General features: G+C 35.4%; 1 protein-coding gene across 2 annotated transcripts in view; it reads left to right on the top strand.

Moving 5' to 3' along the window:
* Nucleotides 1-23,483, top strand: part of AGMO (alkylglycerol monooxygenase) — a 390,458-nt gene extending 366,975 nt beyond the window's left edge. For both annotated transcript variants that reach the window (XM_068973143.1, XM_068973141.1), the window contains one exon: nt 22,802-23,483. In XM_068973143.1, the coding sequence (XP_068829244.1) occupies nt 22,802-22,876 (75 nt within the window). In that variant the 3' untranslated portion in view covers nt 22,877-23,483. The remainder of the gene's footprint in view (nt 1-22,801) is intronic.
* Nucleotides 23,484-24,553: the final 1,070 nt, after the last annotated feature.

Raw genomic sequence — 24,553 nt, 5'->3', positions numbered from 1 at the left:
ATGGATATTGGAAGAGAGATAATACTGCATTCCTTATGTTGAGTTTTTGTCCAGGAGAGTAAGTGGGTGTTCCTTCAAGGAAGCAAATTTTAAAGTTAATTTTATGAGCGGCATGTTTAGCATTCAACCACACAGTAGTTTTTTTCAAAAGAGCTCCCATGTGTTTATTCTCTTTAAAAGGAATTCTACAGTTTATTTCCATTATGTCTGCAAACAAAAGCAAAGTAGTATATCCAGCTCATCAGAAAGATGAAAAAATATCAGACTTGACTGCTGAGAAATCAAGACTCTGTATTTGATTTTTCAGGGGGAAAGAGAATTATGCATATGGTTGCCACTATTTGCCCTTTGTCTCAGTGAGGGAAATAAAGAATTCAAAGAAAAAAGCCAGGAGCAATTTTTTTCCCCTCTCTTTCTCTGATTATGATGTAGGTAGAGTTAGTTCATGAAAGTCACCTCTGCAGAAGTCAGCATTATCAGCCAGTTTCCAGAGTTTTGATAGATGACTTGAAAAAGCTGAGCTCTGGCTCAAGGGACTGACAGATGGACTTTCATTCCAAAAGAGTTGGAATAGATTCATGGAAATCGCCCTGTAACTCTGATCCGGCACACATGTCCTCAATATCCAGAAGCCAGATAGGGGCCAAATGATGCTTCTGCATCTTCTATTGGCCCAGTATCAAGGAGGCACACTGATTCAGAAACGTTTAAAGGAAGTTTATCCAGTTTGCCTCTCTATCTTTCTAATCTTTGGGGGGATGTAAAAGGAAACTGAATTGTGAAAAATTCGAATACCTTGATTTCATTTTTTCTCTATCAAATTTATTGAATACTTTCATGGTCTTCTTGTTTTATAAAATTTATGACTATAATTAACAAAAATAGCATCATTATAAGCCTACTGATCACTTTGGAAACCTACTTTATTGAAAATTAGATTAATTGTATTTATTTTAAGGGACATGTAATAAAAACCATATATGAAAAAGTTAATAATAATAATAAGCATGCATTGAAATCAATTAATAATGAGTTCTAGACTTGGTTTTTGCAATCAGTTCTAAAACTTAAATAGTTTTAAAATGAGGTTAATTTTCTACAGAAATAAGTTGCAAATCCACGCTTAATATAACATTTCTAGTCCGATGTGCTTAGTCACTCAGTCATGTCCAACTCTTTGCAACCCCATAGACTATAGCCTCCAGGCTCCTCTGTTCATGGGGATTCTCCAGGCAAGAATACTAGAGTGGGTTGCCATGCCCTCCTCCAGGGGAATCTTCCCAGCCCAGGGATGGAACCCCAGGTCTCCGGCATTGCAGGCAGATTGTTTACTGACTGAGCCGCCAGGGGAGCCCTTCCAGATGGATACAGTGTATTATTTATTACATAAATTGTATTGTATTACATGTAAAGACTAACTTTGGTATGCTTAAAACAGTACATCAGGTGCTTTAGAGGGAAACAGATTGAGTTGGATATTTTTTCTGGGTAGCTGCATAAGATATTCCATAGCCATCTCTGCAGGCAATATGTAGTAAAAGCAATAAAAGAAAGAAAAGTGGAAAATCTCGAGGTTTAGAGGAGTTACAGATTCTGTATTTTTTAAAACTGAGATTATGGAAGATTCCATGAAGGAAGTAACATTGAAGCACACCTTGAAGAATGGGTGAGATTTAGAGAAGTGGGATTGGAGGAGAAGAGAATTAGAAGCGAGTATGAGGAGAGCAGTACAACAGGAAAGATCTGGGGTGTATTTAGGAAACAAGTAATAAACTGTCTGGTTTTTCTGAAAGTATGCCAAGGGATTATCAGGAGAGTATAAAAATATTTTCTTATGTATAGATTCCTTGGGGAACTCATTCACTCTCATAGTTAAATCCCCTATAATCCTTTAAATCCATATTTTATCTCTCTATCCCCACAGCCAAAACTATTCTAGTTCTGGCCACTGTCATCATTGGCTTGTGGAGACAGCATCCTAACAGGTCTTTCCCACAATGTGCCAGGCACTACCCTCTGCACCACAGCCTGGTGCTGCAAAACAAAGATAATCATATCACTTCATGATGAAAATCCCTCAGTTGCCTTCCCTGTTTTAGGCAAACCTTACCTCTCTCTACACTTTTCCTGTGCTCCCTGAATGTCTCTTAATTCTTTCAGGGAGTGGTCTTTTTTCCTGCCTGGATTCATATCTCTGGACCCCCAGTTTTCCCTTCTTTTTTCAACTGGCAAACTCCCCTTTATCTCTGATGTTTAAAGAACATTTTGTTTAATCGTGCCATCACTCTTCATAAAGAGTTAGTTGAGGAAGTAATATGTTCTAGGCACTTCCTTCTTTCAAGACACACCTTGATCTCCCAGACTGTGTTTTGTGGCCCAGTACACACAGCATCCTCTATTGTCATTGTCTGTGCAGAGATCTGTATTAACTAGTCCAATACAAATCTCATATGAGTAGAAATAGCCTGATGAAGGTTGATTAATATTGCATTGATAACCCATACATGAATGTAATCAAACTTGAGCAAAAGTTAATAAACCTATATCAGTCTTTCTCGTACTACACGTGATTCTACCAGATTTTCCTGACTTGAATGATCTCCTACTCAATTTATCTCATGTACCTCATAGTTCTGTAATGGTATTCTCCTACAAAGTCATCCAACGAGTTATCTATTCTTCAGTCTGGTTTTGAAAAGCCCCTATAGAAGGGCTTCTTTTTCAAATTTTCTTTCACTCTCAAATAAGTTCAAAGAGAGTCAGGCTAGCTCTCTCTACAGCAAGGGTGACCGTGGACCCCTCGTTTCAGTGGTGTTACTTCTGTTTCTCTCTACCTCAAGTCCAGTCCACTGCTCAGGCCCAGGGGAACATCATTTCTACTTTGAACTTATCCTGAACATTCATAGGTCTCATTAGCTCCCTCTTTTGAATTAAAAAATATTATAAGCTATAATTTTTCAGAAATATGAAAAAAAATCCATGATTTAACACTAACCAAACTTAGAGTGAAAATTTTTAGTTTATTTTTTCAGTTATATTGAAGTATATTGACAACACTGTAAGCTAAAGTGTACGCACCCAGAGTTGCTGTATGTATGCATTGTGAGAGAATTCCCCTATCAAATTCATTATCACAACCATCACCATGGAGTTGAGTTCTACTCTATTAACCAATTTTGTTTATACAGTACAGTGTTATTTGGTGTATATAGTTACATAGTTTTCAACTATAGTCCCCATGTTACACATTAGATCCTCAGATCTTACTCATCTTATACCTGTAAGTTTGTACCCTTTCACTAACATCTCCTTGTTCATTCATTCTCTGACCCACCGACTACCGGCAACCACATTTCTATTCTGTTTTTCTTTTAGTTCAACTTCCTTTCTTTTTTCTTAGGTTCCACAGGTAAGTGATATCATGCAATATTGGTCTTTCTGTGTCTGACATTTCAATTAGCATAATACCTTCAGGATGTATCCATACATGTTGTCAGAAGTAGTAGGATTCTCTCAAATTTTTGGCTGAATAATTTATCATATTTTCTTTATCCATTCTTCTGTCAATGAGCATTTAGATTACTTCCATATCTTGGCTATTGTGAGGCTACAGTGAACAGGGGAGGGCAGATATCTTTCTGAGATAATTATTTCATTTCCTTTGATATGATGTATAACTGGAAGTGGGATTGTTGGACCATGTTGTTTTGTCTTGTTTCACTATCACTTTAGTTCTAGTACCCATAGAGCATGCATTACGTTCCTAGACATGCTCTAGGGATGTGTATTAGTGTCTCGATCCTGGAACCTCCAGTTCTGCCATGCAATAAGTAACTCTTACTTTTGTGTTTTATATAAAAAGAACATAAACAATATTATGGGCTTCTCTGGTGGCTCAGTGGTAAAGTATCTGCCTGCAGTGTAGGAGCTGCAGGAGACGTGGGTTCGATCCCTAGGTCAGAAAGATCTCCTGGAGAAGGAAATGGCAACTCACTCCAGTATTCTTGCCTGGAGAATCCCATGGACAGGGGAGCCTGGTGGGCTCCAGTCCATGGGATCCCAAAGAGTCAGACACAACTGAGTGAGGGAGCAGCAGCAAATAATAGTATACTTGATTTCATCTGATATATTCTTAATCCAAGGTACAATTTGACCAAATTTATATTGTTAGACTAACTTTTTACAATTAAAAAATGTCATACTTTATTTCATCTTATTCCTATTTATATGTAATACATATAGAATTTCACTCAGAAGATTTGGCTTATTCCTTTACCCCTAAAAATATAATTGTTATGGTATGAAAATCAAGACTGCTGGAATTTAGTATTACTCGCAAGTAGATCTGTTCATTTGTGGCTACACTTGAAAACAAGAAATGAGAAGGAAAGGAAAAGAATAAGAGAAAAAGAAATCCATTAAAATCATAGCCATGGAGAAAGTTCAGTTTCTAACTCCCCTTTAAAATTTCCCTATGAGAACAGGCAACCCCTTCATGGACTTAAACAGAGATGAGGTTTGAGCACAAAGCCATGAATTCTCTGATTGCTATTTGGCCTGAAGGTTTGCTGGAAGCATCACTGGCCTAGTTAGACTGTTTTCCAGCTTCTAAATGTACTAGAGCATGATTGTATTATGTGTTGACCCTGATTTATGTTGAAAACCCAGAAACATTTTTTCCAGAAGAACTGCTTTGTGTATGTGTGAGTCTTTGAGGCCTGGCCCCATATGAGAGTTGACTGGCTCACCTCCGTGTACTGTTCATTTATTCAGATGGTTGGACTCGAAAGGAGGAATCTTTAAATATCCAGTGGTATTTTAGTGAAATAAATACTGTGAAGCAGATATGGGTTGTTTAAAATGTATCACTATGATGTAATATGTCAATGCTCAATTATACGTTTGCATGCACCTTAAAAAAATCCCGTCTCCAGAGAAAAACTGATTGTCATAAGACCATGTTTCAATTAAACCCACATCCCAAGCATTCTGAGTTCCAAATTCCTGAAACCCTCAAGTTAATGTGTTCCATGTTGTGGGGTTAATTTACATAAAGTTCTGGAGCTCCTGCTGCACTGTTTCAAATCTTGGTAGCTTTGATATTCTCCACAGTTCTATACACAAATATTATAAGCTAGTTTTCACTGAGACAAGTTATGATTATCGGCAGGAATTAGTTTCATACAGTGATCTCTTACCATATTGTACCAGAACATTACCCAGGCCCCCTTACTTCTGAACTTCATTTTGCAGTCCCTATAAAACACATCTGTTCCACTGTGTGTGTTTTGAAAATTAAATGTTCTAATATCATTCTGACTGACCCGGCCACCAAATTCATGTGGGAGAAATGCAGTCCACAACTCAAGCTGTGTTGAGACTTCAAGTCCTGTGGGAGCTTGTAGCTCAACTTCACCACAGCAAAGAAAAAAATAAAGAGAAAAAAGGAAAAAGAAAGAAAAGTAACATTTCTGAATATACGTGTTTTCTACTGATAACACAGAAAAATTGAGTCAATTAAAATACACTTCCATCCATATTCATCCTGGTGCAGTTTTCAAGGATCATGATAAGTCATCTCATTATGAGCTTCTGTAAAGTTTCTCTGTATAATTTCAGCTTTATAACAAGGGAAATCCCTATGCTAAATACTCTGTGATAGACTGGTTTAATGTAGAAGATCATAATTAGGTAAAAAAAAAAGATAATATTCCATCCTAAAATTAGTTAACTCATAACAGAGTGGATACATGTCACACTGTGACAGAATTTGAATTGGGTTTATTCATATGAACGTTTGAAATAAAACTTCTGCCTGCATAGGTCTTAAATGATCACTGCTGTCAAAGCTGCAGGTAGAAATAGCAGTGAATGCTAAAAGTTGAGGGCAGTTAAAGTGTTAGTTGCTCAGTCATGTACAAATCCTTGTGACTGTAGCCCACCAGGCTCCTCTGTCCATGGGATACTCCAAGCAAGGATACCGGTGTGGCTTTCCATTCCCTTTTCCAGAGGAGCTTCCTGACCCAGGGATCACATCCAGGTCTCTTGCATTGCAGGCAGATTCTTTACTATCTGAGCCACCAGTTAAAACATCATTTTGAAGCAAAAATTTTTATGGCAAAGAAGTCAAGCTAAAGATTCCCCTGCATATTAAGGTAAAGATGAGTAACAGCATATGTGCATGTGTGCAGCTCTCAGAATTTGAAACTTAGTGCTAAATCCTAGATGAACTCCAATATATTTGTTTGACCCTCACAAAAGTAAACACATTCATGTAACATGTATTACTAGAGCAGCAGAGATTCAGTGTTAAAAAGGAATAAACTTTACACATAACCAGAAACAATTTAGAGCTTATTATCCATTTCCTTCCTTCCTTTTTCCTTCCATCCCTCTTGTCCTTTCTTTTCTTTTCTTTTTTCTGGCTAGGTTTCCCACTTAATCAAAAGTCAAGATTGGTTTAAATTATCAGACATCTACATACTTTCCTTTGATTACTCTCTTCAGTAGCACAAGGGTTCTCAAAGTTGAGTGTGTGAAGGAATTACCATAAAGGGTTTGTGTACCTGAAACCATGTGTATTATACTCTATGGGTTATTTAAGGGAATTTCTAGGGTAATTTTAAACTCTGTACAACTTTTGTTGCATGTGCTAACTTCAGAAGCTAACCAAAGAGGTTCCACTTGCCTTTACTTACTTATGAAAATTATTAACACATTTCCCCAGAATCCAGAAAATATACCTTTTGGCATAATTATAGACACATTTATAGCTACAAAGATGCTTTCTGAAAACTCATCCTGTACTAGAGTATATTTATTCCTTTATTCAATATCTTATATTGGTTATAAATTTCCCCCAGAATTTTTATAATAGTGGTGTTTTTTTCTTTTCTTTTTTATTGGCGGATAATTGCTCTACAATATTGTGTTGATCTCTGCCATACATCAACATGAATTAGGCACAGATACACATATGTCCCCCCCCTCCTGAACCTTCCCACCCCATCCCACCCCTCTAGGTTGTCAGAGCACTGGTTCAGTTCCCTGTGTCACACAGCAAATTTCCACTTGCTATCTGTTTCACATATGATAATGTATATGTTTCCATGCTACTCTCTCAATTTGTTTCACTTTCTCCTCCTTCCACAAATCTGTTCTCTATGTCTGTTTCTCCATTGCTGCCCTGAAGATATGTTCAACAGTACCATTCTTCTCAATTCCATATGCATGTGTTAATATATAATATTTGTCTTTCTGACTTGCTTCACTCTTTATAATAAATTCTAGGTTCATCTACTTCATTAGGACTGACTTAAACGTGTTCTTTCTTATAGCTGAGTAATATTCCATCGTATATATGTACCACAATTTCTGTATCCGTTCATCTGTTTTAACGAATTCAAGTAATAATCTCTCTTCCCCTATCCCTTCTCATCTTTCTTTCTCACTGGAGAAACAATTGACCCTGAATTATGGACTAGGTAAAAACTAAAAGTTTTGAAAGCTTCATTTAGTAACTTCACCATTAAAGGTGAAACTTTATTTCTTCCCTCCACCTCAGCTTTCCTGAAATATGATTGTTATTTCTTGGACTATACACACGAACAGGCAAAGTATTTTACCTCTGAAATTACTGTTGTCCTTAAAACTCATCAGTTACCAATAGCTTTCAAAGTTGTCCATTACTTGTTTTTATTTCAGTGTATGCCTCTGCAAATTTTTGTAGGAATCACTGCTGTGGCCACTTCTCTGTACCTTTCTGATGATATCCGCTAAGTTATTTTTTCAAAGATGAATATAGCAGGTCTTAACTTTCTAAATTTCAGGCATCAGAGTGCCAGAAAGTCAGCTTATATCCAGGAAGAAGCTTAGGAATCTTGATATTTAGAAATGCACGATTTGGGAATCATGTTTCCCATCCTTTGCCAGTCTCTTCACATGTGTAGAGTCAAATTCTCTGCACATATTCCACATGTGTAAAGAATGATTTTTTTTAAGTTTTTTTTTTTCCCCTGTCATTTCTGCTGTTATTTCAATTACCTTACTGTGGCAATAAATTAGGGCAAGATGAAGAAATATTGTGTTCTTTTTATTACAAATTTAATTATTTGGGGGAACTATTCGGAAACTTTCTACCATTATAATATTGTCTTAGCCAATTCTATTATTTTTCAGATAATAGAACTAAAAATAGACTTTAGAGATTTTCTATTTTTATTCTGTCACTGAACAGAAAAAGAAACTAAAGAAACAGATATCCTGAGAAAATAAAATGACTCAACCATTTTATGACAGAAAGGACAAGAACCCAAGTTTCAAGGCTCTCAAAAACCTGTGTTTTTCCCAGGGCATCAAACTTTGCTACTTTGAAGACTCTTTATCTTTATGATAGAGTTTTCTAAGGTGAATGGATCAGAAGATCCATCGGAATGAAAGAAGTAAAAATTATAATTTCTATTTATAGTTTTATCCTTTCTTTGAAAAGAAATTTTGTTTTTATATGTCTTAGAATACACAGATAATGATTTAAGTAAAAAATTATGAAGGTAAATATAATGAGGGGGAATAACCGTAATGCTGTATTTTCAAACAAAGTTTGGAAAACACTAATCCATCTGCGATGCAGGAGATGCAGGTCAGTCCCTGGGTCAGGAAGACCCCCTGGAGGTGGAAACGGTAACCCACTCTAGTAGTCTTGCCTGGAATGTGCCATGGACAGAGGACCCTTGCCAGGGTGTCGCAAAGAGTCAGACATGGCTGAGCAGCAGCAGAAACATCAATAGTGACAATAACAAATCAATAACGTCAGCTAACTGTTGACATTTGTTGAAGCATTTGCACATATGAAACACTGTAATAATGTTATGTTAACATTAATTTAATTACTCCAGTAACTCTGAAAGATTATCCACACTCTTCAGGGGAAGCTACTTAGGCATACCAGCATTAAATAACTTGTCCAATGAGTGAGTTAACATAACTCTGTGATTGACCTTGCTTTAGTAAATCATTTTTATTTTATATTTAACTTCAATATTGTGAAGAAAATTTGACCTGAAGATTTATAAATAACATACATATATATACATATATATACACACACACACATGCACATCATATATATATATATATATATATATATATATATATATATGCTCAGTCAGTCAGTTGTGTCCAACTCTTTGTGACCCTACAGACTGTAGTCTACCAGGCTCCTCTGTCCATGGGATTTTCCATGCAAGAACACTGGAGTGGGTTAACATTTTCTCCTCCAGGGAGATGGATATATATATACACAACATACACCAGTCTTTAATAGGTATGTTCATGAAAAACTATGAAGTTCTAAGTTCTATGAATTCAGGGACTATACTGCTCACCAGTGAGTTCTGTCAGCAGTGATATGCCTGGCATAAAATAATAGTGTGATAAATATTCATGAACTGTATAGTACCCAATGGGGATAGATTCAATGTAATTTTTTTTATAGGTACATTCACCTTTGAACTAGGACTCATGCTATTATTTCTTATGGATGTCACACCTAGTGCTAAATAAATAATCTTTTAACATTTCTTGAAAATGTATATTTTAAGAAATACCACCATTATAGAATTACTTATTTATTATAGAATTTTCAGAAAAACATTTTACATTATATTACCCAGGATCCCTCTGGGTAGCATCTGTATAAAAAGCCAACTATTTTAACACAGTTTTAGCTATGCAAAGGAAATTAAAACAGTAGTTTGGCAGTAGGTGTGGGATGGAAGATCATTAAAAATTATTCTTTTCCACACTTTTGTTTTAAATAAAGAATTAAGGACACTTTAAGACATTAAAAGATATAGTTCAGAAGGTTGGCGTTATGAAAATTCATCAGGAACATAGAACTTCCATGCTCTTACAGGATGAGAAACATAATGGAAATACTCCAGACAATGATCAATCTATAACTGTACTTACCCACTGAAATCCTACTCTACTTGCAGTTACTATATACAAGTGTTAAAAGCGTCATTTTAACTATGACCATCAATGACACAGAGCTGGCATTTATAAAATGTTTAATGTTCCAAATTCTGCCTATTATTTATATCTCCTTATCTTTCCCTCTGTTTTCACTTTTAACTTATTGAATCTTCTTATCACAAAAGTTAACATACTTTAGTCATCTTGTATCTTTATATAGCTTTAAAATTTAGAGAAAATGAGTCAGTATTCACCATAATCTTATGAAAAGTAGGGACACTATTCTTCCCATTTTATAGAGGCAGAAACTGAAATTCTTAGTAATCTCTGGAGTAAAATAATTTGTGTTGAGTTGAGATAACCCAATCTTCTTATTCTTTCTCCAGAGTTCTGGTTTGACTAAGGTCACTTATGTCCCAAGCTAATTCCAATGTGTAAATGGTTTATCACTCTTAGCCTCCACTCATTCATACCTGATACTCAGATTTCCTGTCAGTAGCTTTGTTTTGGGATTTACAATTGATCACTTTGTCCAAAACTTTTTTCTAGAACAATTTGAAAAACATTCCCTGTGTTGTTTTTATTTTGTAGCATTTGTTATTTGAAAGAGTCCAATTTAAAATCCATATCAAAGAATATGTAGTGCGTCTTGGAGGTAAGAAAATTATGGCTAGAACAATAAATATATTGAAGAGAATTGGCCTAGCCAAACATTCATTTTTGTGAGTTAATGAGGTAAGAATAAATGAGTAATGTGCAAGGTAAAAAAATTTAATGCAATTCTGTTCTTTGGAACAGGGATATCACTTTGTTGTACAGGAAATTGAGCAGACATGTAGAAATATAGATTACTGAAACTCCAATTCACTTCTTACATTGTTCATATAGATTCTTGATCTAATATTTCAAATATAGAAAACATTAAAAAATAATAAGCTGTGTATGTGAACTATAGGCATGAGTGTGTTATTTAAAACTTCCAGTTTTCAACTGTCAAATCCAAGAAGCAGATTTATATTTATACTTTTTAAGCCAGAAAAATTCATCTTAATTAAAATGTAAATCAACATCTTCTGTTGGTCTTTGGACCTGATATTAAAATAAAGAGAACCCTATGTGATAATGCAACATCTGATTGTTTTTTGCCCAGGGTTGTGGGAAAAAATAAGAAATCAAGTGAATTGAGTGCACATTTTGACCTTGCTGTTTCATAAAGAAACATTGACCAACCCTGTAATGTGGAAATTTCACATCTTTCCAATTCTCTCTGTATAATTTGAACTGTTTCCCAGCAGCTCATGTTATCATGTTTCCTTTAATAATCCTTGCTTTCATAATTAAAGCCATTATTAGTATTATCCTCATCATCAGCATTGCTGTTGTCATTATCACTATTTGGGACAGAGAAGATGTAGGGTTTTTGTACAGGCATACACCATTTTTATTATAGCTTAAAAGCTAGAAAATATGCTCTTTGAATGCTTGTAGTGTTTATGTAATCAGTTCCTACATTGCCAGGGGTTATTGAAAACAGCTGGGTGCCTGCTGCCTGCCTCACCCTTTGTTGGAACTGTTGCCAGAACAGGTAGTCAGAAATGGAAAGTAAGGAAAAATTCAGGCATCTGGGTGTCTCTCAGGAAAGCAGCTGTGGCTTCCTTAGGAAGCAGTCATTGTTTCCCATCAGCCAAGACTCTCTATCCCCTTGGGTCCAGTTTTGGCATGGCTGGACTAGGAGGATGCGGTTTATGACTTAGGACTTACGCGAGAAAGCATTTGGGCAGTCCCATCTCTGGCAGAACATTGAGAGAAACTCCCCCAAGCTGCAAGCCATATGTGAGCTGTTGGCCTTCTATTTAGCCTACTCTGGGAAGTTCCCATTTACTGGGGCTCTAATCGTTCCTTTGACACAAGCAAAAACAATACAAAAGGATCTTTGCAAAACATATCCTTCCAAGATATACTGTCCTGTTTTTAAAACCAGACATCACTATTTTTTCTGTAAACATGGCATTTCCCACCAACTCCCCACCCCCTCCACAAATGAACTCATTTCTTTAAGAGACTTGTTTGGTTTCCTAGATAGAAGGCAAGTACAAAGAACTTTTTTTTTTTTAACAGTAGGGTCAAAGTCCTGGATGAGCAGTGTTGAATGATATTCTGCAGGCGTAAATGTATTCTCTTCCAGATATAAATTTTTGTACATCAAGTTTTATAAGTTATTTATGTGTTGATTTATGTCAGAAAGAGGCCAGGAGCACTGCTATGTAGGATACACTGAGAATCAATGTGCTATTGTGGTAGGGTTGTATGGCAGGGAATTCTCATTTACCAGGAAAATGGCATTTTGATGGATTAGCACTGTATGATTTTCTTGGTAATTTTTGTTGAAGCAAAACTCTGATTTTAACATGTAAGTGCTTTTTCATTTTAGTAGTCAGAAAAGGCACTAGAAAGGTGTGGTACTTTGAATTTTAGATTAAATATCATGTTTTTTAGCATTTCGGAGAGTCCTGTTAGGACACTTAAGGACCATGATTAATCCAGCAACACTCTATTCAAGAATCTTCAGTTTCAAAACATACTGGGTATGAGGCAAACAAGTTTATGCCAATGTGAGGGATGTTTGGGAAAACTAAATAAAATTTTATTTCTAGTTATAACTAGACATTTGCAGAAATATAAAAGTAAAAATTATAGTAAGTAATTTTTAAATTCATTGGATTATACTTTTTAAAAAAGTGAAGTCATAGTGCACAGTACAAGGAGTCAGGTTATTTTTAATGGTTAACCCATTGCTAATTTTAATACATAAAAATGTCTCAGCACAGAGTTAAACTAGGTAATGTTCATTGAGTTCCTTTATTTTTCCTACTCTTGTTTTATTCTCAACTTTATAGAAACCAAAACAGACTATCCTTAACATTTTTTCGTTGTCCCAATTTTTTCCCTTCTCACATTCATAAAAAGTTTTTTTTAATGTGTAGCTCCATAATAAGTGTAAGAGGAAGGCTATGAGTGTAAAAAGACTGTATCCACAAAATATATCTTTCCTAAGATGTTTTCCCAAAAGAATGGTCATCATTCATCTGAATAATCATTCTCACATGTGATAGATCTTCTGTTATTAATTTGACCTTATTATAACTCTGTCTTCATGTCTCCATATTGTTTACTATAGTTCAAGAAAATTTTCTAAAATTTCATTATTATCATTAAGAATTTGGACAATTAGAAAAATATAAAGTGAGGCTTCTGTTTTGACAAGGCAAGCATTCTGATCATACTTTGAGTATAAGTCATGTCTTATCAACTTTGGTTGTATAATTTTCCTCTATGTGTTGCGTGTAGTAAGTTGGGTATTTTTTTCTTCCTGTCCTTTTGAAAAACTTCAACAACAAAACTAAGCTGGAAAAAACTGAGAAGAAGGAAGCCTGGATATTGAGAGTATATGTATTAAAATACTTAGAAAATTTAGAGAAAATATTTAGGAAATCAGTGTAAATTGAAGATGCATCATTGCCTGTAAGGAAAGATAAGAATGTAGTAAATAATCAAAGAAAGTGAAAGTGTTAGTCACTCAGTCATGTCCAGCTCTTTGTGACCCCGTGGACAGGGAGCTGGCCAGGCTCCTCTGTCCATGGAATTCTCCAAGCTAGAATACTGGAGTGGGTAGCTATTCACTTCTCCAGGGGATCTTCCTGACCCAGGAGTCAAACCTGGATCTCCTGCATTGTAGGCAGATTATTTACCATCTGAGCCACCAGGGACTCAAAAATCCATGTTACCAGATGGCTGGACTCATAGAGTAATGGTTGGTAATACTGGAAATATTTAAAATAATATATCTGTAAAGACACTTTATTCATAACTTTGAATTCAGAGAGGAAAAAGTCTTCAGATGTTTTTGAGAAATGTAACATCTATTTTCACTTTATGCTAATTGTGGTTTATTCAGCTTCCACCAGATGGTTTTGTATACACGGTAGCTAGTTCATGCCAACTGTCTTCCAGTATATTCTCTGAATTGTAGCTAGGTTTTGGAGATTTCTTGATGAAAATGAAAGAGGAGAGGGAAAAATTTGGCTTAAAGCTCAACATTCAGAAAACTAAGATCATGGCATCTGGTCCCATCACTTCATGGGAAATAGATGGGGAAACAGTGGAAACAGTGGCTGACTTTATTTTTCTGGGCTCCAAAATCACTGCAGATGGTGACTGCAGCCATGAAATTAAAAGACACTTACTCCTTGGAAGGAAAGTTACTACCAACCTAGATAGCATATTCAAAAGCAGATATATTACTTTTCGAACAAAGGTCCGTCTAGTCAAGGCTATGGTTTTTCTTGTGGTTATGTATGGATATGAAAGTTGGACTGTGAAGAAAGCTGAGCACCGAAGAATGGATGCTTTTGAACTGTGGTGTTGGAGAAGACTCCTGAGAGTCCCGTGGACTGCAAGGAGATCCAGCCAGTCCATCCTAAAAGAGACCAGTCCTGGATGTTCATTGGAAGGACTGATACTGAGGCTGAAACTCCAATACTTTGGCCACCTCATGCAAAGAGTTGACTCACTGGAAAGACCCTGATGCTGGGATGGGTTGGGGGCAGGAGAAGACAGGGACAACAGAGGATAAGATGGCTGGATGGCATCACCGACTCGATGGACATGAGTTTGGGTGAGCTCCGGAAGTTGGTGATGGACAGGGAGGCCTGGTGTGCAGCGATTCTTGGGGTCTCAAAGAGTCGGACACAACTGAGTGACTGAACTGAACTGAACTAAAGTGATCGCTAATCTTACTAATATTATGGCTTTCAAATGTCACTGTGATATCTCCAAGGTGGTCTGGGTAAACAATAGGATATTTTATAGGAGTACTGCTGAAAAGGAAAAACATGTTCTTGAGCAATTTAGATTTAAGAAGTGAATAAATTATTGTACGCAATAGGAGTTAGTTATCTCTGGGGAACTGAAGAAATGGTTGTAATAAAGATTCTGCATTTGTTGTCTAAATTAACTTAATGCTTTTTTTGTCATGGATCTTTGCCCCTCACTGAAGAGAAAAATAATAAAATACCTGATTTTTCTGGTTTTGGAGTTCAGTTGAATTATTTTAAAACTTTGTGTTTGTTTTCTTTTTAAAAACAGGATTGTGGTATGTTTAGTGTATTCTCTTGTTTGAACATTAATTTCAGAAAATATTTAATGATTGAGGAAAACATATATTCTTTTCAAATAAGCCACTGTTAGTACATGGGCATTCACAAGAACTTTCTTTTCATATTGTTCTTCCTTAATTAATAACATTAATATATACTTTTAAGCAAATGTAAAATTATACTGTTTGATTTAGTGTCTAAATAGTAATGAATCTTTATCAGACTTTATATTAAACATAGCTGTGATTATACTTTCCCTTATATAGAGTACAGAAATAAAAACAGGGAACACAAGACTTCCAAGTAAAAGGTGCAGTGTCTAGAAATATTTCTCTTAAGCCTTTTGTTTGTCTACATATGACTCAGTATTTTGTTCATACATAGGATATACTGGAAGCAAAATCAATAGTTCTCAACTTCTTTTGAGTTGGAATTTGTCAAATTGTGTTCTTGCAAAATTCTAGGGAAAAAAAATTATTGTTACCTAATAATATATTTTAGGGCTTCTCAGGCGGCTCAGTAGTAAAGAATATACCTGCTAAACAGGAGACCAGGGTTTGATCCCTGGGTCGGGAAGATCCCAAGGAGAAGGAAATGGCAACCTACTCCAGTATTCTTGCCTGGGAAATCCCATGGACAGAGGAGCCTGGCAGGCTACAGTCCATGGGGTCACAAAGAGTCATATACAACTTAGCAAGTAATCAACAGAAATATATTCAAATGTTTTCATTTCAGAAGGACCTTCAATATATGTGGCTTCACTTTTTATTCTGGTTCTGTTTGTGTTTATTTATTCTCTTGCATTAATAGGAAATAGAGATATTTTTTATCCATTCAGGTCTGATTTTAAATTCCTATCTATATAGTAGACAGCAGTCATCTTTAAAAAATATATATTGTTCAAAAGTATACTTAACAAAGAATTGGTTTTATTTTTCTTCAAATAATTAAGTAAAACTTCTGTATATTTAATGTGTCTCCCTTAAAAGAAATTGCTGCTCTTGTGGTTGTTACCCTTGTGCTAAATAGCCAGTTAACTTGTATCTTATGGACTTCATAAAATTAAAAGAATTTTTTAAAAATTAAAATTAAAAAAAATTAAAATTTTTAAATAAAAATATACTCTTCACTCTATAGGTAGGATGTGACTTGTTAGTGATACTAAATAGGCACATTCATTCCAGAAGAATTTTAGGAACGCAACATGGAGGTCTAAATTTGGCTGAAAATGTACACAGTGAAGTACAATCATACTTTGGAGATATTACAGATTTGGTTCCAGAACACCATAGTAAAGGAATACAGCACTAAATGAGTTACACAATTTTTTTGGTTTCCCACTGCATATAAGTTATGTTTATACTATAGTCTCTTAAGTGTATAATTCAATCATGTCTGTAACAATTTTACATACCTTAATTAAAAATGCTTTATTGCTAAAAATGCTAACCATAACCTAAACCTTTAGTGAGTTATAGCAATACCATCAAAGACCACAGATCACTGTAACAAATACAATAATAATGAGTGTGAAATTTGTGAGAATTACCAAAATGTGATACAGAGATAGGAAGTGAACAATTGTTGTTGGAAAAAAATAACACCTATAAACTTGCTCCCTGCAGATTTGACACAGATTATACTATACTGATTACAGACCATACTACAAAGCTACAGTCATCAAAGCAGTATGGTACTAGCACAAAAACAGACATATAGATTAATGGGTTAATCTAGACCCATTAATTAAATATGGCCAAACATATATGACCCAAACAGACATATAGATTAATGGAACAAGATAGAAAACCCAGAAATAAACCCAGGCATTTCTGGTCAATTAATCTATGACAAAGAAAGCAAGAATATACAATGGAGAAAAGACTGTCTCCTCAAATAGTGGTGCTGGAAAACTAGGCAGCTACGTGTAAGATAATGAAATTTAGAACATTCTTTTACATCCTATCTAAAAATAAACTCAAAATGGATTAAAGGCATAAATGTAAGACTGGATACTATAAAACTCCTAGAGAAAAACATAGGCAGTACAGTCTTTGACATAAATTGCAGGAGTATTTTTGGGAGGATCCATGCCCTAAAGTAATAAAAACAAAAGTAAACAAATGGGACCTAATTAAACTTAAAGCTTTTGCGCAGCAGATTTAGTCTATAGAGATGGCATATGGAATGGGAGAAAATATTTATGAACAATGCTACTGATAAGGGATTAATTTCAAAAATATACAAACAGCTTATATAACTTAATACCAAAAAGCAAACAAACAAACAAAAATGGACAGAGGCCTAAACAGACATTTTTCCAAAGAAGGCAAACTGATAGACGACAAGCGCAAGAAAAGATGCTCAACATCTCTAATTATTAGGAAAATACAAATCAAAACAAAAATGAGGTGTCACTTCACACCAGTGAGAATGGCCATCATTAAAATATCTACAAATAATAGATGTTGGAGACGGTGTGGATAAAAAGGAACCCTTCTTCACTGTTGGGTTTCCCTGGTGGCTCAGACAGTAAAGAATCTGCCTGGGTTTGATTCCTGGATTGGGAAGATTTCCTGGAGAAGGGAATGGCAACCCACTGCAGTATTCTTGCCTAGAGAATTCCATGGACAGAGGAGACTGATCAGCTATATAGTCCATGGGATTGCAAAGCATTGGAAATGACTGAGCAGCTAACAATTTCCTTTTATACACAGTTGGTGAGAATGTGAATCGGTGCAGCCACTATGAAGAACAGTATGCAGGTACCTTTACAAAACTAAAAATAGTATTACCATATGATCCTGCAGTCCCACTCTATGCGTATATCTAGAGAACACCATAATTCAAAAAGATACGTACATGCCAATTTTCAGGAGCACTGTTTACAATAGCCAAGATACAGAAGCAACCTAAATTTCCATTGACAGATTAATGGATAAGGAAGATGAGGTGCATATATATGATCAAATATTGTTGTTCAGTCTCCCAGTTGTGTCCAACTCTTTGCAACTCCATGGACTGTGGCAAGCCAGGCCTCCCTGTCCCCCACCATCTCCAAAAGCCTGCCCAGGTTCATGTCTATTGCATCAGTGATGCCATCCAGCCATCCCATCCTCTGACACCTCTTCTCCTGCGTTCAATCTTTCCCAGCATCAGGGACCTTTCCAGTGAGTCAGCTGTTCATATCAGGTGACCAAAGTACTGGAGCTTCAGCTTCATCATCAGTCCTTCCAATGAATATTCAGGGTTGATTTCCCTTAAGATTGACTAGTTTGATCTTGCTGTCCAAGGGGCTTTGAAGTCTTCTCCAGTACCACAGTTTGAAGGCAATAGAATATTACTCTGCCATAAAAAAGTAAAATTATACTATTTGCAGCAACATGGATGAACCTAAAGATTACCTTATTAAGTGAAGTAAGACAAATATTATTATATGATATCATTTATATGTATAATCTAAAAATAAAACACAAATGAACTTATTTATGAAACAGAAATAGACTCACAGACATAGAAAACAAATGTATGGTTACCAAAGAGGACAGAGGGGGAGGGATGAGAGATAAATTAGGAGTTTCAGATTAACATATACACACTACTAAATATTAAACAGATAACCAACAATGACCAACTATATAGCACAGGGAACTAGACTCAGTATCTTGTAATAACCTATAATGGAAAAGAATCTGGAAAAGAAGATAGATAGATAGATAGATAGATAGATAGATAGATAGATAGATAGATAGATAGATATGTATAACTGAATCACTTTGCTGTATACCTGAAATTAGCACAACATTGTAAATTAACCATATTTCAATTTTTAAAGTTTAGAAAGATTAGATGCCAGATTTGCTCCAATTTTATAAGGTCTGTATCTAACAGGGAGGAGCAGCACAATGTCACGTCAGTTCCCACTGACATTTTTCTATAGATTAATGGCTCAGATCAGCCACCTGCCAGATGATGAACTTTTGGGGAAGGGGTGGAGAAAACGTGGAGAGCATCTGTACAGGCCAAAGTTCAAGCATCAGAGTCCAGGGTTCTGGGAAGTCAAGGAAATAGCCTGAAGACATGGGCTACTAATGATGTGTTACATGGGGAGGGCTTGACACCAAGAGTGAACTTCCTCTGTTTCATATTTTGAATCCAGCTGTTAAAATCGTGGGACTTGCCCAGACCTAGAGTAAAATAAGTGTTCCAAGTTTGTTTATGTATCCGGAAATATCATATCTAGAGATTAGGGAAGAATATTGTAAAAAAAAAAATGCTATGGTTGCTGTTTGCTCTTACGCTAGCCTAAGTAGTGGTTCTCCTGCCTTCATTGTACAATAGTTGATTGAGAAATATGTTAATGAATATTTTATCTTGAATGACACATTTAACCTGATCAAATATGGAGAACTAAAAGGAACAGCCTAATACAAAAATTGAGAGAAAGGTTGGATGAGGGAAAATTTTAAATGAAATGACTGTAGTAATCATACTGAGTCCATGTTAAGTAATTTTCCATGTGAAAATTATATATGAAATACATGTTTATATCTATTATATATATAAACACACTGAAAACTATGAAAGCAAATCAGTGTTTTCTTACTTAACTATTTTCTAATAAAACTGTCTAGTTCAGTCATGAATATTTTGAGAAGGACTTATTCATTGTGTTTACTTTCTATGATCCTGTGCCCATTTGGATTTCATTATATATAAAAAAAATCCACTTTCTGCTTAAAACATTGATTGTGAAAAGGTCTTAGCAATCTAATAGTTACTGGCAAAAAATATAGGTGGTTACTAAAAGAGAAAATGAATTCATTATTGATGTACACGTTCATTTTCCAGAATGTGTAGTTTAATTTTCTGGAGGTCATTAAGTAAACAAAAACATCACACCAGTTATGATATTTAACATTTCATGATTAGTATTCTGATATTTAATATTTACTCCATGGTAAAACATATAAATTATGAGTTCCCATTGCTCACCAACAAACTGTTTGCTAATTCTCCAAGTTTGCCATGAAAATAAAACATTATAATCTAGTAAAGGCACCTAAGACAGTGTCTAGCCTAAGCAAGAGTCTCTGCACATTAATCTTGAATGTGAATCTAATCCCTTTTCTTCATCAGCTTGTCTTCTCCATCTATTTGGAGGGGTAACACATAGGGGCCTGAAAAAAAAATAGGAAACCAAAAACAGAAAACAAAACCACAAACTGTGCAACATTGCATTTTTTGGTAAGAAGCTCAATTGTGTCCAACTCTTTGTGACCCCTTGGACTGTAGCCTGCCAAGGAATTGGCAGGAATTCTCCAGGCAAGAATACTGGAGTGGGTTGGCATTCCCTTCTGCAGGAGATCTTCCCAACCCAGGGATCGAACCCAGGTCTCCCTCATTACAAGCAGATTCTTTATCATCTGAGCCACCAGGAAGGCCCTAAAAGCACTTCGGTTAATTGGAAAAGACAAGATCCCTGTGTTTCAGTTAGGAACAGCTCCTGAAGAAAGTAGGACCGGAATTATAGTTTCAAAAGTAGAAAGATACAGTTGAGAAGTAGTGAATTAACAGCAAAGGCATGTACTAAATTATAATCTTTTTCGTTCTCTTGTTAGACCAGAAGTTCTTAATATTTCAGAGACCCAAGGTGAAAGTACAGATCATCTAGTGGGTAGGGAGTAGGGACAAGAAGAATTATGACAGACTCACAAAATTGTGCATGCAGTTTTACAGATTTCACTGAAATCATACTCCCTAGACTTCAACCAATGAAATAATCCATGTGACCCCAGGCACTAGATTCAAAACCAGTAAAAACTTTTACTGCCAGATATATTTCAGATCCCAGTGCCTTGCACAGCACAAGTCGCTCAATTAATATTATGGACCTAAATTAAACTATTTCCACTGATATCATAGATTTATCACCTCTGTTCCATTTGAAAACTGTCTTCTCAGCTATCCCTCTGTCAGCACTAACCCATATTCACATATAAATGTAATTCAGTGTGCAGTCTACTACCTTTCACAAATACTTCCTTTTCTTGATATTACTTTGCTTGGTACCACCATGAGAAATCCCATGAGGTCATTTTACTTGAATCATAGTCAAAAGAAACAAAATTAAAACCAGCCTTTAAATAAACTGCATTTGATTTCTGAGGCAACTCCAGAATGTTAACGTTATTCTTAACGCCTGCCTCAATACAACTTTTTATTTTATTCTTGCTACATTTTTTTATACTGTCAATGTTATAGACTGGAAGTAATACGTGGATTTGAATAAAACTATCACATTAGTTAATATGAAGGATAATGGTTCTGTAGAAAAAGAAACTTCATATGAAACTGAATGACCTATAATCTAATTATCCATCTAATCTAAATATCCAGGTTTAAGAAGGTCTTGTTATTTTCATATCCAGGCTTTAATAGCAAAATCACAGTAGTTCAAGGTATTTCCTGTGACTGCATGACTGGCCTCAGCCAACGCCTTGGCTTCATTTTAGTCTGTCACCCCAAAACGTTCCCCATGCCTTCATCTTTTTACTTAAACATGTTTCTTTGTATGCATTTTACTGGATCTTTCAGTAATAGTGATCTTTCTGGGAAGAGGCACATGGTCCTATTTTAATCTTTTGAAGAAGTTTGCACCATAAAAGAAAATATTGAGAAACTTTCACAGCTATCCACGTGTCCCCAGCTGTTTGAGCATTTTTCATCATCACTCTAATAACACCTAAAATGGGGATTGTGAAAGTAATCATATAGCTTAATTTAATGCATAGATAAAGGGAAAGGTTGACTTTGGAAATCTCCCAGGTGTACGACTATGACTAGAGCCTAGATGTTACCTCAAGAAGAGTCAAAGAGGTGTGTGTTTGGGTCATTATGGCCTTTAGATGACACACAGTGAGAAATTCTGCAACCTGTGAATTCTTACTGAGGATGGCTGAATTATTCTTGTTAGGATTATAAGAACTCAACAATTTTATTTGGCTAAATTTTGATGATTTATTGGGAATGTATGGTGTCACTTGAAAGCAAAAGGAATAAACTCGGTGAACTCTTATGGCTGCCTATCATGATTCAGCAATTTCTTTTAAATTTTAAAGAGAATTTTGCAGTTACAGTTTTTTATCTGGTAAGATCAAGAGACTAAGAAGTTAAGTCAGCAGTCTTTAAAATTTAATTCATGTTGGGTGAAGTTCATGATATGCTAGGTCACATTGCCTCGGAGAGGAATGATTCCTTAATAACATTTTTATTTCTCCTTTTCCAAAGGCTTCTTAAACTATATAAATAATGAGGTTGTTTAGTACAATACAAACAACATGCAGTATGTTGCATGTTGCACATGCCAGAAGACAGTTCTGTTTCATTCACTAATTTTATAGCCTCATCCCTAGAAATGACCCAGATCTGTGAGGGTATTTTTTTTTAAGCCACAGAAACAAAACTTTTTAATCCTACTCTTCATATAATGTGTTTTAAGCTGGATTGGCTAAATTCTATTACTGAACAACTGCTAGGTTAAATTTGAATAATTTAATTGCTTAAAATATATTTATTCACTTTTCCCTAGAAAAGTATTTCTAACTCAGTTGAACTGAAGTGTTGAATCCATTTTAATTGTTCTTCCTCTCTGTGTTTTATTTCTTCAGATTTTTTTTTCCATCTGCATTGCTTTCTGGGGAGTAAGGAGTGTGAAGCAACTTGTCTCAGACCCTTGGAGATAACTTACGTTTGTACACAATTCTCTTGTTTTAATCATCTGTCCACAACTGTAGTATGTTACTACTCTCTATGGAAATATAATTATCTTATATAATGATTGTATGGACAGTTTTTTCTAATAAAAGGTAGATAACATCTATATACTCTTGCTTCCTTTTCACATTTCTCATTCTCTATTAAAATTAAAGTCAGCTGCAGCTACTATATTGCTAGGGTGGAAAGAAAATGATGTCAAATATAATGATATTATGTACACTGGTAACATCTAAGCCAATAAGTATGAGAAGAAGTAATAAAATTTCAAAACAGCTGAAAGAATGAAGATTTTATTTTCATTGGTTTGACAATTTTTCACTTGCTGTCTGCTAAAATTGTGCTTGGAAACATATTCGTTATCATAAAAATATATTACATGAGTTGTCTGCCTAAGGCTAGGTTTACCTTTGAAAGCCATATAACGTAAGGAGTAACGTTACACAAAATGACATCACCAAAATGAAAATGAACAGGATTTGTCAGAATTCATTTATTCAACAGATTATTTGTGATGCATATGTCTAATATGTTTGGTCAATTTATTCTTTCAAATTGAGGGGTGTGGAGTATTTCTGCCTTAAATTGTCTCACAGTCATGTTAATAATAGTCTCTAAATAAAATTACCCCAGGTATTCTGTGTACATTTTTCATGGAAATTGTAAAAATCTGCCATGTGTTTCTTTAGCAGGGAACTGACAAACAGGAAATGGTTCAAACTTTCCTTCTTCTAGTATTTCTTAGATCTTTTTTTTGTTGTTGTTTAATCTTTTTTATATTGAAGGATAATTTCTTTACAAAATTGTATTGGTTCTGCTGTACAGCAATGCAAATCAGCTGTAAGTATGTGTGTACCACCTCCCTCTTGAAATTCCCTCCTGCATTCCTCATCCCACCCCTTTAGGTCCTTATGGGTTGCCAGGCTGGGCCCCCTGTGTTATACAGCAGCCTCCCACCAGCTATCTGTTTTACACATAACAGTGTATATATGTTGATGCTACTCTATTTGTCCCACCCTGTCCTTCTCCTGCTGTGTCCACAAGTCCATTCTCTACATCTGAGTCTCTATTCCTGCCCTGCAAACATGTTCATCAGTACTGTTTTTCTGATTCCATATATATGCATTAATATATGATGTTCATTTTTCTCTTTATGACTTATTTCACTCTGTATAAGAGACTCTAGGTTCATCCAACTCAGCTCAACTGACTCACATTCATTCCTTTGTATGGCTGAGTAATATTCCCTTGTATAAATGTACCACAACTTCTTTATTCATTCATCTGTCAATGGACATCTACTTTGCTTCCATGTCCTGACTATGTGACTGGTGCTTCTATGAACATTGGGGTACATGTGTCTTTTTGAATTATGGTTTTTTCAGGGTTCATGCACAGTATAATTACATATATATATGACTGCTTATGGTAATTATAGTCCTCATATTTAAAGGAATTTCATAGCACTCTCCACAGTGGCTGTAACACTTTAAATTCCCACCTACAGTGTAAGAGAGTTCCCTTTTCTCCACATCCTCTCCAGCATTTATTTTTATAGATTCTTTTGATGATGATCATTTTGACTGATGTGAGGTGATACCTCATTATAGTTTTGGCTTGCCTTTCCCTGATAATAAGCAGTGTTG

Source organism: Capricornis sumatraensis, chromosome 5 (assembly GCF_032405125.1).
Source record: "Capricornis sumatraensis isolate serow.1 chromosome 5, serow.2, whole genome shotgun sequence".
Classification (NCBI taxonomy): Eukaryota; Metazoa; Chordata; class Mammalia; order Artiodactyla; family Bovidae; genus Capricornis; species Capricornis sumatraensis.
Note: the sequence above shows the minus strand (reverse complement) of the source record. Positions and strands in the feature narration are given on the sequence as shown.